General features: G+C 36.7%; 1 protein-coding gene across 1 annotated transcript in view; it reads right to left on the reverse strand.

Annotated features, from left to right (window-relative positions):
- The window catches only part of DGKI (diacylglycerol kinase iota), a 402,958-nt gene that overhangs the window by 133,209 nt on the left and 251,841 nt on the right, over positions 1–17,908 (reverse strand). Inside the window, exons 18-19 of the mRNA XM_034647002.1 lie at positions 10,662–10,735; positions 9,112–9,223 (exon numbers count right to left, since the gene is read on the reverse strand). Coding sequence (XP_034502893.1) covers positions 9,112–9,223; positions 10,662–10,735 — 186 coding nt within the window. The remainder of the gene's footprint in view (positions 1–9,111; positions 9,224–10,661; positions 10,736–17,908) is intronic.

Consider the following 17,908-nt stretch of genomic DNA (forward strand, 5'->3'; position numbering starts at 1 on the left):
AAAAAAGACTATAAAAGACATAAAGCATAGTTTAAGACAGCTTTTATACTAATTCAAATATAAATATATATTATATATTATTTAAATATGATATATAATATAGTTGCATAACGTATATATGTATACATACATATGTTATATGCTATAATATGTAACTATATATCATATATTAAATATATTCATATTTAAATAGGCAGCCCACTCTTGGTTAATTTTCAAACTTGGGCAGATTTTTTCTTTTTACCAAAAACCTCCTCAAGCTACTTCTAATCTGTATAAGATCAATGAAATGTAAAATAATATGAATTACTCAATTACAAACATTACGAAAAGTAAAACAGCCTTGAGAATTAAAATCAAACACAGAGCTCAGTTCACCATGATGGCCACAGAATGCAAAGTCAATCTAACATGAAAAGCTTGTTATTAAGGACAACAAATTAACATAACTTTCCTGCATTAGTTAAAAAAATGTATGTATATGCACACATATACATTTATATATATTAAATTATATACTATATATTTTTATGTTGTGTATGTTATTACATAGTTGTATCATTTACCTTTTAGGGATGAAGGAAAATCATATGGTATTGAATGCTTCAATCTATCAATTTATCTTTCTCTAGTTAGCTGTTCTTTCATTTCTCTTAGCAAAGTTGTATAGTTTCATAGTGTCAGCGTGACTTTTAGGTTCTTGCATATCCTTTGCTAAATTTGTTCCTAAGTATGTTATGTTTTCTTCTTCGCTCCCACCAACCCAAGGCTGTCTGTCATTCCCATCTGACAGTAAGTAGGAGAAGGGCTTGAGGAGTAAGAAAGGGGATGAGGCTTGGAGGAAGATGGAGACAAGTATCACGGGGAGGAGTATAGTGTGGAAAGACAGAAGATTTCAAGCCACACCTGTGACATGAAGGGAAGCTGTTGAGGGCTGGGCAACGGGGCAGTAAATGGCAGTGGGTGTGCTGAGTTCAGGGGATGTCTTCATTTTCCTATCAGGGCCCATGCAATCAGAAAGGCAATATTTGACATTTTCACAAGAGTAATAGATGCTAGATTGAACAGATGACTAAACGTCTGTCACTAATAAACCACCATATTATTACCTGTAAATGATTCCTTCCAGCAAATCTTGGGGATATTTGTGGCTAAGCCTAGACTACCCTAAGTGATGAAAAATAAGTGTTTCCAATAAATGTTTTAAAAATTACCTTTATTCTAACTTGTTCCAAAAATAATGTGGCTATGCTAACAATAATAGCTTTATCCTGAAAAGCTATTTACCGTAATTCCTCTTGTGGCTGTGCAGTAATCTTGGATTGATTTTGAAATGCCAATGGGACTTCCATGGACAGCTGTTTACCTGTCTGTGGTATTGCTGCTGTTGTATCTTTGAGGCCTAGAAGATAACTTAAGAGGGCTCTATAGCACTGTGCATCCCTTCTCATACCAAGGGGTTGGAAAGTATTTAAAACAGTTTTCAATTCTGTTAAACTCAAAGGAAGAAGTTCTCACCTGGTAGGTTCTGCATTTTTATTTGTGATTAGGCCTAGTCAAGGGTGGCCTTGGGGAGAAGAAGAAATCGCATTTCCAGAACAGAGAATGAAGGGATAGAGTTCTCAGCTGAGAAGCACTTGAAGGCAAGGGAAATACATTAGAAAAGTTCTGGAGATGAGATAGTGGCTCTAATCTAATTGACTTACGTGATCATTTCAGTACAGCCAAGAACAACTTGCAGCCTTGCAGCCGAGCAACAAAGGATCAGGGAATAGGCCCAGCAAAGTGGAATGATTCATATTACCAGTTTGAAGACTTACTATGAAGCTATAGTAATCAAAGGAGTGTGGTACTGCTATAAGGATGAAGAAATAAATCAATGAAACAGGAGAGAATCCAGAAATAGAACTACGTGCAATCGAAGGGCAAAGGCACTAAGATAATTCTATGGCAAAGTCTACTCAACAAATAATGCTGGGAAAAAATTGGATAAATACATATTTTAAAAATGAACCTTGACACGTACTTTACACAATCCACGTAAATTAATTTGGGCTTATTTACATACTTAGACACAAAAGCTAAAACTATAAATCTCCAAAAATCAAACAAAGGAAAATATTTTCCCAACCTTTCTTGGAAATAAGCAAGGTTTCTTCAGAAGGGCACAGAAAGCCCTCACATGAAATAAGCCTACCTCATAGAATTGGAATTCAGAAGAATGTTTAAAGTTCTGCTTGTCAAAATAAACATTAAGAAAATAAAAAGATCAGAATAGACGGAGGATATATTTGCACTAAATATATCTGTCAAAAGACTTGTATTCAGAATGAATAAATAACTTCTGAAATTCAACAATTAAAGATAAACAGCCTATTAAAATATACAAAAAAACACACTTCAAAAAAACAAAAAAACCACACAAGGTAACAGTGAAGTTAAACAACAATCTGTCCTTACTCTCATTTTTTGCTGTTTAATGGGATGGACAAAACACATGATTGCTTTCTTTCTTTCTAGGGATGACATTTTATTCTCATCTCTCCTTCTGTTTCATCAGGTGCAATATTATAATAGCTTTTTGTTTCTATCTGTGAACACATTTACAGCACCTGTGGGATATTACTTCTTAACAGGTATTCATGTACATTGCTGTTGGGCAAGTAAACAGAACAAAATTTCTAGAAAGCAGTTTTATAACTGTTATTTAGAGCCTTTAAAATATTTATGTCATTGACAGTAATTTCTTCTGTGGGCATACGTCATCAGAAAGTATTCTGAAATGTGAACAGAGGTTTACGAGCAATTATTACAGGATTATCTATACCACCAAACATCCAAAAATCTCAACGTTTCATAAGGGAAGTTTTTCATAAGGGAATAATTATTATATAAATTGAGATATTTATATATGAAAGAGCAGTCAGCCATTTGTGCTATGGGTTTTCTTATAATAATATGATTTCCTATATGTTTAAAGACAGAAATAAAGCAATTGGAAAATATAAATAGTTACAGATCAAAATATAAATAGTTACAGATCATTTAACTATGACTGATATTTTTACTTTCGGTTCTTATGTGTATTATCAAAATAAGCACACATTTAATATTTTTCCTAAAAAAAATACAGAATATACACTCTGGTATGTGTAATACTTCAGCCCTGGGAATTTCTCCATGTGATTTTTCTCATGGAGAGAAATTTTTCTCCATGCGATTTTTCAGCTTTTCTAATTCATAAATGTAAAAGAGCTTACATATTTTAATTTCAATTAACAAAAAGAAAGCGGGCTCTTCTTTCTTTATAGTTTAGGAGACCGAAATCTTTGGATTTGAAACTGCACAGCAAATTTGGTGACCTAATGCCTCAATCTGTATAATGCTTTGGACTGTCTTAAAGAGTTTTAGATTACTTAGAAACAGACTCAACATGAAAAGGCCTTCAAAACCATCAAGGCAAAAAATCGTGGCAGAAACAAATACAAATTACAGTGTCTGATTATGGTCTGCATAGAATCCAAAAAAGTAATCAGGGGGCGCCTGGATGGCTCAGTTGGTTAAATGTCTGATTCTTGGTTTCAGCTCAGGTCATGATCTCATGATGGTGAGATCCAGCCCCTGTCGGGCTGGCACTCAGCAGGGAATCTGCTTCAGATTCTCTATCTTTCTTCCTCTCCCTCCCCCTCTGCCCCTCACCCCACTCGCTCACGTGCTCTTTCTCTCTCTCTCAAATAAATAAATAAAATCTTAAAAGAAGAAAAAAGGTAATCAGTTTACGAAGCACCCAATGAAGAATCATCTTAATTTGTAGGAATGCATTTCAACCAGGAAAACGAATTGAAGACTACTGTTTTGAAACTTGCAATCACAAGATAAAGAGTCTAAAAGAAGCAATGTCTTTTCCCATCCAGTAATTCTATTTGATTGTCTCTTCAAGGGCCACTCCGAATATTTTAGATACACAAAAATACATACATATACCCAAATAACCACACTCTTCTGTTTATGCAATCATCTTGCACAGATGTTGTTTTCAAATAATTTATGTTCTTAGAAACATAATCAGCATAATCGTTTCAAGAACCATGAAACCCAAGTCCTGGAAATGAAATTCTTTCTTCTAGAACAATAGTGTACTGTTATATGAGCAGTCAGGTAAGATGTGTATGAAAATAGAGAAACATATGCCCATATTCTTTAGAGAGCATAGGATGTTCAAAACTGTGCAGTATACACTACATTTAACTCTGCTTTCTTGAAGTAGAATTTTTTTTAATCTTGGAAGCAATCTAAAGTCACTAGAATCTGAGATCCAATCACACATTTGATGCTAGCTACTATGCATTTTTACATGATGCATATCATATAAAGAGAAAAAAATAACTGGCATAATTTTAGTATTCGATTTTCTCTTTGCCAGCTTCCATCAACTATTATTCTTCTCCTTTTCTTACCAATGATGGGATGGGAGAGAGAGAGATCTGGTAGACCCCCAAAACCTTCTCTCCCAATAGAATGATGTGAGCTCTAAATATGTATTTCAAATTGCCTCTATGTCCTTAGATGTCTTACAGGGGTTTCAAATTTAACTTACATAAAACAAAATTGAACACTGCATAATACATAGAACTGTTAAATCACTATATTGTTCACCTGAAACTAACGCAACACTATATGTTAACTAGACTGGAATTAAAATAAAAATTTTAAATATGGTAAAAAAAAAACACAATGCATTTCTTGGCAATATTATCTTTCTTTTATATTCTCCACATCTCTAATGTATTCATCATTTACCTAATGGCCTGGGCTAGCCAGTCAGGATTCATGTATACTCCTTTTTCACCCTTCACAATAAGTCACTGTGTCTGAATAACTCTTGAAGTTGCCTATTTCCCCACCTTCATTACCACTTTCTTCCTGGGATTCCAGGCCTCCTCGTTTCTGCACCTGGACTTCAATACCAACATCTTGCTTTATCTCTCTGCCTCCAGCAGGATTCCAGTCACCTTCCACCCAGACAGCCAGGCAAGTTTTCTAAACCACAAATCTGATTCTGTCTCATTCCATCTCTCCCAAACTTCCTGCTTGTGTTCCTGTCCTATTCTTTTCTCCACACCAGTGTCTTTCTTCACCATATGTGTCATCACTGAGCCACCCCGAGAGCTCTAGGATGCCATGCTCTCTCAAGTGAATTCTCCCACGGAATGGAGGCTCGCAATCTCATCCGTAGGCACTCCTGCCTCCTCTGCGCAATTTTTGCTGATTTCCCCATTTTATAAACACTGTTTGGTTTCAATTCTTCTTCCTATCTCCACACATGCCTTTCTCCTAGAATTCATGACATCAGACCACAACTGCATGTGTTTTTCATGTCCCCCTATAACACAGAACTGTGGGCACCCTGAGGACAGGGCTTGTCTTTGGGTCCATTTCATAACTGTTTTATGTACAGAGTGTCATTTATGAATTCAATAAGTATTTGAGGATTCAATAAATGTTCAATAAATATTTATGACTGACATTAAATGAATGAAAGCAGGGAGACATTTTAAATTGCAAATATCACCTGGAATTTATAAAATTCCTATTAATTAGAGACCATCAGTATGACCTGTATTTCCCATACGCTGCATGGCCTTTCATGATCCAGCACCCCAAGTTACCTAGGATGACTTCCACTGTACCTGACTTACCAAGTATTTGTAAGCCTACCCAGATTTGAGGGGAGGGTACATAGAGCCAAACTTGGAATGGCAAGTGTCCAAAAAACTCAAATCCATTTAAAACAACAGTCACCATCAGAAGATGATAGTGAATTACTTATTTTGAAAACATAAATAAAAAAGAATCTGTTATCCTGCTTTTCCTACAGCACTTATGTAACCAAGTAGCCAAAAAATAGGTGAAACTACTCTATAGAAATAGTCCAGTTAATCAGTGAAGAAGGGCAGAATTAGAAGATCACTACTCTGCCAGCCCCTAATGATTGCTGGATCCAGACAATGCTCATCAAGGACTATCAGTCAAAAAAGGAAAACAACTAGATACTACCTATTCTCTTTTGGAAGAAGAAAGCACTTCCCACAAAGTAGATTTGGGGGGTGGGGGATGGAAGTGATGCATCATCAACCAACCATCAACTTAAAGGAAACACAAGAGAGAAGAGCACGGTAACAGACACCTCAGGAATATTATCAGCCCAATTCAAACTCAGGGAAACTTTACAGGATGAATAGATTGGTTTCTTCAATAAATAAATGGAGAAGGTAAAGAGATGGACAGGAACTTATAGATACATAAGAGTCATATCTGTCAATTACAATGAATAAATTTTACTTGGATCCTGGTGCAAACTTTCAAGGCATAAGAAAACAAGGGACGTTTGCAAGACAACTGGAAATTTCAACATTCAGTAAATAGTAATATTCAGATTCTACTGTCTTAATTTTTTCAGATATAAGGTATATAGTTGTGTTCATAAAAGAAGTCTTATCTTTTAAAAACACATTCAGAAATATTTATAAGTAACTGATACAATGCCTGAGATACGCTTCACATTAATATAAGGGAGGCCATCATAGCTGGGGACAGATAGAAGATTCCCCATGAGTTGAACATTATAGAAGCTAGGTGATGGCATGTGAGGGTTCAATATTTTATTTTGTCTATTTTTATATTGGACTTTCCTCATAATAAATACTTACTTAAAAGCACACTTTACTAATCTCCCAGTGACCTTGGAATAAAGTCAAAACCTCTAGATGAATCCTGGAATCGCTCCATGATCTGGTCCTTGCCTACCACGCTCACTTTTAACCTCCATAAAATGAATTCTAGTTCCCAAGAGGACTAGGATCCCTCATACTTCTGAGTGTATGTAAATTTCTCTTTCTACAGAATGCCAAATCCACTCTTCTTCTCCTGGCAAAATTCATTCACTCTGCCATATTTGCTCATGCCAACTACAGGCATCAGTCTCTCTGCTGTGTGGAAGACACACACTGGGGTGATGGATACCTACCACCTCCCACTCCTGGCTGGCACTCCACCTTTCCTGCCCTCCTTCTTGCCCTGTGAGCCTGACCCACTTAAACTGTAACAGTAGCTGCCCTGTCGCCTGGCTTCTGGTTAAACTTCTACAGAGGGAGGTACCAGCAGAAGATCTACAGGGCCACAAAGAGTAAGGCCACCATATCTAGGGCTCTGGCTCCCTCCTTGCCAGGTTGGCACTGGCTTACTGTTTCCACTTACCAAACACTACTCCTATCGTGTGGTCCTTCCCAAACAGTCCTTCTGGTGCAGGTGACTGCTTTCTTACCTTTGCACCTTCAGCTCAAGAATACGCCACCATCCATCATTCCCTCTCACAAACCTAGTTCACTATTTGTAGAGTCCCTCCACAAACTCTCCTCTAGTTACCCAGTGTCAGTCTGCTATCTCTTTCCTGTCCAGACACCATGCAATTGTAAACAAAAATAACCCAAGCAAGACTAAAAAGAACCTGACATAGATATGGGCTGAGAAGTTATAGAAGATGGAGAGTTAAAGAATATTTTATAGAGAAAGAGCATGTGCAATGGTCCTGTGGCGCAAAAGCAGCAAGAGACGTTCAAAGCTAAGCTTGACTTGAGAGGCTACTTGAGCTAGAAAGCAAAGAGGGCAGTGGAAAGGCTAGAGACTCAGAGAGAAACTCAATCTTGCAGGCCTACATTTTGATTTTGAGCCTGCGATCGATGGGGAAGTATCTAATATTCTCTTTGCCGCCCCCCCTCCCCGCCAGCCATCCTCAAGTCTAGGGGAAGGATCATCTTCTCTTCCACATTCCCTGACAGCCTTCTGTCACACAATCAGGAGTAGGAAGCTCTGGCATGTTGGTAAACATTCAATAAATGTTCACTGAATCCATGAATAAATGAATGAATAAAACACATGTGGTCAGATTTGAGCCTTTTTTGTTGCTTTCAAGAATTCTTCCTTGCACACATCCTTCTTGAATTTGTTCCTACATTTGCTCTCAGCTGAGTCTCTGCCTGTGATTAGCATACAGACCTTTGGAGAGAAAGAGCTGTACGTGAGCTACGACCCTGAAAATTAGACCAATCCCAGACTAATCTGGGATCATTGTGACACTCAACCATCATTTCATCCCAGAGAGGGCAGGTTTCGTGAGCAGCAGCAGCGTCTCAGGTGATGAACATTCTTGCCACAATCACAAGAGGCTATTCTGTCTGATGTCAGTCACCTGAGGTGATTGAGGAAAAGTCAGTAGGAACCCACAAGATGAGTGACGAACAGAGCTGTTTTGTCTTGGTTAGAGAAAGAAATACAACCTTCTTACCTTCAAGCATAAGGTATAGCACAAACTAAGTGCTAACCATGGATGGCAAGGAGAAGATTTTAATTTTTTAATTTGTTTTGTAAACTGATAGGGTGGCCTGATTTACACCAGATAAGATGATAAGTATAATTTTTAATTGGTTTCCACATCATTCAATAATAAGTTGAAATACATAGCTAAAACCTGCTTGAAATTGCCCTTACACTATAAGTCACAATTTAATGCAAGCAAACACAATTAAAATGCAAAGGTAATCTCAACACTGTAGCAAATGAATAGTCATCATTGTCGCAATAATGATGTCTTTCTTTATTCAGGTATTTTGTGATAATGGAGATATCCACCTCATTCTTAAGCAGGCAAGATAAAGAATGAAAAGGACCACCTTCCTTTCTACCTAAACAAAGTAGGTCCTCAGTGCAACAAAAAGGTATCAAATGGCAAGGTTTCTGCATTAATGCTGAGATATGTCTGGGGCATAATGCTCCTTAATTTCCATAAAAATGTTGCATTTCATTCTGCTGAAAAATTAATCAGGAAAATTAACAAATAATATTTATCTTTGAAATTCAAACAATTGTGCATCAATTTCCTTGGTGATATAAAGAAATATCTTCTGTTCTTGTTTTCCCCAGGCAATTCTATACTGCATAAAGTTTATAAATTGGTAAAGTAGGAGAGAAAGTTAAAGGCCAAAACCCAAAAATCTATGAGGTGAATAAAGTCTGGAACTAAAATTCATTTCAATAAAATATTGCATTCCTCACCAAAGAGGCCATAGTGAATCCAATGACTTCAATATAACCATCATCATGGCGCTGAGGTTCAAAATCATGGTGATCTCCTGGGTTCCCCCAGGGCATTGTGCCTGCACAATATCTGCAACATAAGATGAAAAATAGAATTAAATGTATTCCATCACTCTCATGATTGTTATTAGGTATTACCTTACAGTGAGAGCCAATGTGTATCTCACCTAAGAACAGATTTCTGTTCTTGGTGCATACCTTCCAATAGAAAAGAAAATAGACTTATCGTTTCCAAATATCCATCTGTGAAAATGGGTCACAATTTTATAACAAAAGCGTCTCATGGTGCCCAACTATCTCCTAACTCATTATTTATTAAGATTTCTCACTCGGCAATCCATTATGCCTGTTTTCTGTGATATGATGTGAGTTACACATGGGCAGTTCCAGAACTTGGTCTTGGAGGAAGACATTAGATGCCAACAGAAAAGGGCCAGGAAACAGCTCTGGGTACACAGTGGTCATTATGTGCATAACTAAGATAATAAATAACCACTGGGAAGGTAAGCAGAGAAAGGTAGCTGAGGAAGAGTGAGAAAGGTATGAGGAAAACATAAGAGATGAAGAAAAGGAAGGGGAAATAAAGGAAATTGGAAGAGGAATGGTGAGAGAGGGACCAAGAAGAAAAACAGAGGGAAAAAAATTAAAGAAGCGAATGTTTCCTGAGAAAATAATGCTTCCTGAGAATCTAGGTCTTTTATGGAAATAATGAAGGTGAATATTCTTCTGGAATAGGATTGTAGGTGACTATACTGAGCACTGCCAAAAGTAATCAGGAGACTATGTTTTCCTAGCCATAGATTTACATACAATTCTCATTTCCATTAAATTCAGTCTAAATAGAATTTATTTGCAGATTTTGTGTCTTGAGTTGTGTGGTTTGCAAATAACAAAGGGTCATAGATGCATCCCCTCCAGAATCTTGGCTTGGGAGCGTAGACTCTAATTTTGTACCACTGAGATAATGTGCTTATTTTGAGTCTAGTTAATCTTAAATATCCCTTTCTCCTGAGGTATATAATAGCACCAAAGAGAGTTGACATCCTGGCTAGAAAAAGCTACTCTAATTGATCCTATTTTTCAAAGCAATCATCTAGCAACAATTTTGAATGAGTTCCATGCTAAAATCAGGTTGGATGGTTTCCTAACAGCTTTTGGGAAACTGAGAACAGGGATTTATTCAAGTCTATTATTCTTGGGAGGGAGAGGGAATCAGTAATTGAGAATTATATTAAAATGTTCCAGTAAATAGGGGTGCCTGGGTTTCTTAACGATGGGTAAGTGTACACCATGCATGCCACGTCTCATAAAAAAACCCACCCACCACAGAGAACACTAAACCAACTGAGGAGGAGAACAAAATGATCAGACCTGGAAACCCCGAATGAGCCAGTAAGATAACTTACTTTCACTGTTTGTACCCTGGACATTTTCTATGATGAAAACCGAAAGCCTGAAGTCAAACAGAGTTTGCATCAAACCAAAGAAAAAGGATGAACAGAGCTTACCTGGGTATATTTAAAAATACTATACACTGGAACTTCAGTTCCTGAATCTTTGGAGTAAGATCTGTTCCATCACACTGCAACAATCAAAGAAGAAAAAGGGTTTTGAAGTAGTCACAAGTCTAATATATATATTATACATTATGTATACACACACACGTATATGTGTATATAATATACATTATATATCATGGTCTTCCCCTTGCCCTCAATTCTGCTTGAGGGAATGCCTGTTACTATGACTGAATATGTATTCTGGTTATAACTTCAGCAGACCTAGGGTTCGGAGCATGGTTTAGTTTTGGTATAAAAACAAAGATGCTATTTGACCAAAATAATTTTTCTCTGGCTTCATAAGCAAAGGAATTGCCATCATTCCTAACCTTGGAATAGTAGATATTTTGACTTGTAGTGTCAACCTTAAAAGATTTATGACCATTTAAAGGAATAAAAAGGCAACCTCAAGTTCAGGCAGTAGTGATCTCCCCCAGTTATCCAGGATAGTTATTTGCTTTCTGCGATCAATTTTTATTTTGAAAACACCAAACATAACATTTTGAAAACTGTTTAAAAGGAATATATAGTGCAAGCTTTTAAAAAACTATTATAAATCAGTGGTATCTCCATTAGGGATTTGCTCTTACACATTTAATGTCTTACAGACTTAGACTGGTCTTCTGAGATAAACTGCTTTCCTGGACCTGGACGTGACCCGGGATGTCTCAAGGGCTTCGGGCTGGCTTGGCCTCAATACCTCTGCTCTGAGCTTCCCTCACCTGTTAGCACTTCCCTTGAGCATCCTCTGACTAATCAAAGAAAAGGCTTTCATTTCCCTTCCTCATTTCCCACTGGTGACAAAAGTCAAAAGAAGAAAACTCTAGTCACGACTATAGACCTCTCAGTGTCAAAGGTGTACTTTTGTATTTGCTCTCCCCAAACCCTCACCACAGAATTCCCCATTATCTTCTCTTTTGGAGAGTGGAGTAATGCATTCCCAAGTTCCCTGTGAATTTTTGAAGACTTCTTTAAAAACAGCGTCCAGTCTAACAACAGTGATTCTATTAGCCTTAGCGTCTCATTGTTTTCCCAGCTCATCTTAATGCAGCCTAATTTTCATGAGCATGCTCCAAAAATTGTTTCCAGGAAATATTATAGCCCTAAATAAACAAAATATTTTAAAATGTTACTTAGAAAGGAATCAAATTCTAGATATTGATTGAAGGTGTTTTTACAATATCCTCAGACACAAAGAAAACATTGCAGTCTCCTGATTTAAGCACTTGGAATGAGTTGTTAGATGACTATACCAAGGAAAATATCTTAAATTATCAAAATTGAGTGCTGTAAGTAACTAAAACTTTAAAAATAGGATGTGATACATTAATAGCATACAAAGCAGTATTGTTTACCTTACAGAAAAAAAACTATAAAATTATTGTATTTAGAACAGAAATCTTTTTAAATTTTCTTTTTTTATAATAATTTTTTATTATATTATGTTAGTCACCATACAGTACATCCCTAGTTTTTGATGTAAAGTTCCATGATTCATTACTTGCGTATAACACCCAGTGCACCATGCAATATGTGCCCTTAATACCCATCACACTTTTTCTCCCTAGGAAACATGTCAGTGATTCTGGGAATTTATCAAATTATAGAAAAGTACAATTTACCATGTATCATGCTTCACAAAGTTTTCTTACATATTACTGTCTTTAAGTTGTGTAAGTCTTTAGAACAGCACCTGGGTGGCTCAGCTGGTTAAGCTTCTGCCTCTGGCTCAGGTCATGATCTCAGGGTCCTGGGATGGAGCCCTGAGTTAGGCTCCCTGCTCAGCTGGGAGCCTGCTTCTTCCTCCTCCCCCCAGCTCATGCTCTCTCTCTCTCTCTCTCACACACATAAATAAATAAAATCTGGGAAAAAAAGAACAGCAGCTTTCAACCTTTCTCCTATTTCAAACACATAAAGGAAAATATCTGCACATAAAATATGTTCCTATACACAAGCTCACATATTGATAAATCATAAGAAGAAAACATGGGAAGGAGAACAAATAATGCTACACATAGAATTTTGTTATTGTCCTATGCTTTTTGGATGCAGTAGTCATACAAACTACATTTATGTGAGAGACTAACAACTACCTCAGAAACACTGACTTCACCCTGTGGCAAAAATGAGATGGTCTGTTCTTACCTATACATTGAATCTCTCTAGCTAATCTTCTATCCTTTCCACCTCTCACTCACAAAGCATACAGTGATGTCCTTATAGAAATATCCTGTGTCCCTGTATGACACATCACAATGGTCACTAGTTGTTGTTTCAAAGACGAGTCTTATTATGCCTGTTTTAAAACAAGGAAAGTAAACTCTTCTGATAGGTTACATGATACCCCCAAAGCCATATACCTCATAAAGGTAGGGATGAATCCCGATTGTTTAGATTTTGTTACTAATGTTTTCTTTTTTTCTCCTCGCAAAAAAGATAGGATGACACAAACTAATTCACCTGGAGTCTTGCCTGTATTGGTTGATACCAAATCTTTCCTTAGTTATCTGGCTGCCATTTTGGCCTCTTTGCAAGCTTCTTTTAATCCTGCTATATAGGCACCCATGAGTGAGATATTCTTCATTAGGGGGACTGCTAGACATGGGAGACAAACTGTCTAGTGGTTAGGGAGTATACAGAGTTTAATTTCACTGCAGCTGAAGTGAACAGTAAATGCCACTCAATATGGTGTTGACCCCTGGCCATTTCTCTCAATATGAAAAATACTGGAAAAGTAGGGCAAGTTTATTTTTGTTGGGTTGCCAGCAGCTGAAGAAACAGGGAGGCTGCTGTTACTTAAATTTAATAACCATAATTTTATCAATAAAAGATCTTCGTAGTTCAGTGGACCATTGTCTTTCTTGCCTCCAGCTTTAAGAAAGCAGTACTTCTACTTTCAAGAGTCTCTACTACTGAAAGATGCTTGTTTTCACCGCTATTGCATGAGAACTGGACTCCTGAAAGTAAGGCCGAGGGTTACTGATACCAGTGGTAATGGCCTCTGTCTCTTCTTTCAACTGAGTCAGGAGACTGATGTCTCACACGTGCTTTACTAGTTGGTGATTACAAATTTTTCTTATTGAAGTATAATTCACATACAGTGTTATTAGTTTCAGATGTACAACATGATGATTCAATATCGCTGTGCATTACTCAGTGCTTATCCAGTGAAGTCATCATTTGTCTCCAAATACTATCTGTATCTATCTATACACACACACACATATATATATACACACACACACACATATATATCCCATCTTCTTTATCCATTCATTTATTGATGCACACATGGGTTGCTTCCATATCTAGACTCTTGTAAATAATGCTGCAATAAACATAGGGGTACATATATCTTTTTGAGTTTTCATTTTCTTTGGGTAAATACCCAGTAGTGGAATTACTGGATCGTATAGTATTTTTATTTTTAAATTTTTGAGGAATCCCCATACTGTTTTCCACAGTGGCTGTACCACTTTGGATTTCCACTAATAGTGCAGAAAGATTCCTTTTTTCTCCAAATCCTCACCAATACTTGTTATTTCTTGTCTTTTTGATTCTAGTCATTTTGACAAGTGTGAGGTAATACCTAGCTATAGCTTTGATTTGCATTTCTCTGATGATTAGTTTTGTTAAGCATCTTTTCGTGTGGCCATCTGTACGTCTTTTTGGGAGAGTGTCTGTTCAGGTCCTCTGCTCATTTTTCAATTGGATTTGTGTGTGTGTGTGTGTGGAGTTGTGTAAATTCCTTATATATTTTGGATATTAACCCCTTATCAGATATACCATTTGCAAGTGTCTTCTCCCATTCAGTAGGCTGCCTTTCTGTTTTGTTGATGGTTTCTTTCACTGTGTAGAAGCTTTTTATTTTGGTGGAGTCCCAGTAGTTTATTTTTGCTTTTGTTTCCTTTGCCTTAAGAGACATATCTAGAAAAATATTTCTATGGCCAATCTCAAGGAGTTTACTGCCTATGTTTTCATCTAGGAGTTTTATAGTTTCATGTCTCATATTTAGGTCTTTAATCCATGTTGAGTTTATTTTTGTGTATGGTATAAGAATGGTCTAGTTTTACTAGTTTTCATGTAGATGTCCATTTTTCCCAGCACTATTAGTTGAAGAGACAGTCTTCTCCCCATTGCATATTCTTGCCTCCTTTATCATAGATTAATTGACATACAAGCATGGGTTTATTTCTGGGTGCTCTATTCTGTTCCCTGGATCTGTGTGTCTATTTTTGTGCCAGTATGATATTGTTTTGATCACTACAGCTTGGTAGTATATCTTAAAATAAGGAATTGTGATAACTCCAGCTTTTTTTTCTTAAAAAAAAAGATTTTATTTATTTGAGAGAGAAAGAGGTAGTGAGAGACAGCATGAGCTGGGGAGGAGGGACAAAGGGAGAGGGAGAAGCAGACTCCCCACTGAGCAGGGAGTCAGATGCCAGGCTTAGTTCCAGGACCACCGGGATTGTGACTGAGCCAAAGGCAAATGCTTAACTGAATGAGCCACCCAGGTGCCCGTAGCTTTGTTCATTCTCAAGAAAGGCTATTTGGAGATTTTTGTGCTTCCACACAAATTTTAGTATTATTTGTTCTATGCTGTTGGCATTTTTATAGGGACTGCATTAAATCCAAAGATTGCTTTGAGTGGTATGGACGTTTTAACAATATTGGTTCTTCCAGTTCATGAGCATGGAATATCTTTCCTTTTGTGCCATCTTCAATTTCTTTCATCAGTGATTTATAGTTTTCAGAGTACAGGTCTTTCATTTCCTTAGGTGCAATTGTAAATGGGATTGTTTTCCTAATTTCTTCCTGCTACTTCATTATTAATGTATAGAAATGCAACAGATTTCTGTATATTAATTTTGTATCCTGTGACTTGACTAAATTCATTAATCAATTCTGGTATTTTTTTTTCTTTGTGGACTCTTTAGGGTTTTCTATGTATATATAATGATGTTGTCTGCAAATAGTGACAGCTTTACTACTTCTTCACCAATATAAATGCCATATTTCTTTTTCTTGTCTCATTGCTGCAGCTAGGACTTCCTGTCCTATGTTGAATAAAAGTGATGAGAATGGATATCCTTGTCTTGTTACTGATCTTAGAGGAACACTTCTGTTTTTCACCATTGAGTATGTTAGCTTTGGATTTTTTGTATATAGCTTTCATTATGTTGAGGTATGTTCCCTCTAAGCCTACTTGTTGAGAGTTTTTATCATAAATGGATGTCATACTTTGTCAAATGCTTTTCCTGCATCTATGAGATGATTACATGATTTTTTCCCTTTCTCTTGTTAATGTGATGTATCATGTTGATTGATCTGTGAATACTGAACCACTCTAGCATCCCTGGAAGAAATCCCACATTACTGCAGTGAAAAAATTTTTTTAATGTATTGTTGAATTCAGTTGCTAATATTTTGTTGAAGATTTTTGAATCTATGCTCACCAGAGATAGCAGCCTGTAGTTTTCTTTTTTTGTGGTGTCTTTGTCTGGTTTGGTATGAGAGTAATGCTGGCCTCATAGAATGAATTCGGAAGCTTTCCTTCCTCAACTATTTTTTGGAATAGTTTGAGAATAGGTATTAATTCTTCTTCAAATGTTTGGTAGAATTCACACCCTGAAGCCATCTGGTCCTGGACTTTTGTTCGGCAGGAGTTTGATTACTGATTCAATTTCATTGTCAATAATTGGTCTGTTCAAATTTTCTCTCTCTTCCCAATTCAGTTTTAGAAGTTTATATGTTTCTAGGAACGTATCCATTTCTTCCAGATTGTCCCATTTGTTGGCATATAATTTTTCACAATATTCTCTTAAAATCCTTTGTATTTCTGTGGTGGTGTTTATTATTCCTCCTCCTTCATTTCTGACTTTATTTACTTGAGCCCTCTTTCTCTTTGTCTTGATGAATCTGGCTAAGGGTTTACCAATTTTGTTTCTCTTTTCAAAGAACGAGCTCCTGGTTTTATTGATGTTTTCCATTGCTTTTTAAGTCTCTATTTCATTTATTTCTGCTCTAATCTTTACTATTTCCTTTCTTCTACTGGTTTTGGGCTTTGCTGTTCTTTTTCTAGCTCCTCTAGGTATAAGGTTAGGTTGCTTGAGATTTTTCTTGTTTTTTTGAGATAGACCTAGCTTGCATCGCTATAAACTTCCCTCTTAGAACTGCTTTTGCTGCATGGTGATTACAAATTTTAATTTGTATCCTTCTGCTTCTCTATACACCTATATATTTTTTTCTGTATTTCTTTATAAGTACTGAGTGCTAACCGATTGCACTCCTGGAGCTTCTTCTGTATTTCTGTATTTTAATGTATTTCTGTTGTTCTGTCCCCTCTCATCACATATTCTATTCTTCATCTATGCTATGATAAATTTAAGCATTGCTATACCCCATTCCTTCTTCCCCAAATATTTTTCTCTTTTTCTTTCTCCTTATCAATTATGTAAAACAGTCATGTTTGCTCCTTATTTTAACTTGGTTGCTATAAGGAAGCATTTTATGTCTTTCTTAATAAATAATGATATGCTATCTTATTTTTATTTTTTAAATATTTTATTTATTTATTTGAGAGAGAGAGGGAATGCATTCATGAGGAGGAGCGAAAGGGAAAGGAGAGAATCCCAAGAAGACCCTGTCCTGGGCACAGAGCCCAACTGGAGCTCAATCCCATGATCCTGAGATCATGACCTGAGCAGAAACCAAGAGTCAGGCACTTAACCAACTAAGCCACCCAGGTGCCCCTAATGACAAGCTATTTTAAAATACAGCCTCTAGAGAAAAGGTAACTTTCCCTCTCTCATGCCTCCAAAGAGTGTATGTCTGAAAACCTGGGATAGAAATGCAGGATGAAATAGCAACAAAAACAAACCAACCAACCATTCAGTGGTGAAGAACCCTGGCCAGCCTACAGAGCAAATCATCGCAAAAAAATAAAATGAACACATTTTTCTAAAATGGAGAGCCCTCAAGTAGCCCTGAAATAAAGATATTTGTTGGATGAGCACCTATTTCTACATCAAGACCCAGACCAACATCACTTCTTTGATGAGAATTTCCCTGAACTCACCACAGTCAGTTTCCATTTCCCTCTTTGTGCCACCACCATATTGCATACATAGTCAACAATATTAATTATAGTGTTATGTAATGACTTACATGCCTTTCTCTGTGATTGAACTGTGAGT

The sequence above is a fragment of the Ailuropoda melanoleuca genome, chromosome 1, assembly GCF_002007445.2.
Source record: "Ailuropoda melanoleuca isolate Jingjing chromosome 1, ASM200744v2, whole genome shotgun sequence".
In the NCBI taxonomy this organism is placed as follows: Eukaryota; Metazoa; Chordata; class Mammalia; order Carnivora; family Ursidae; genus Ailuropoda; species Ailuropoda melanoleuca.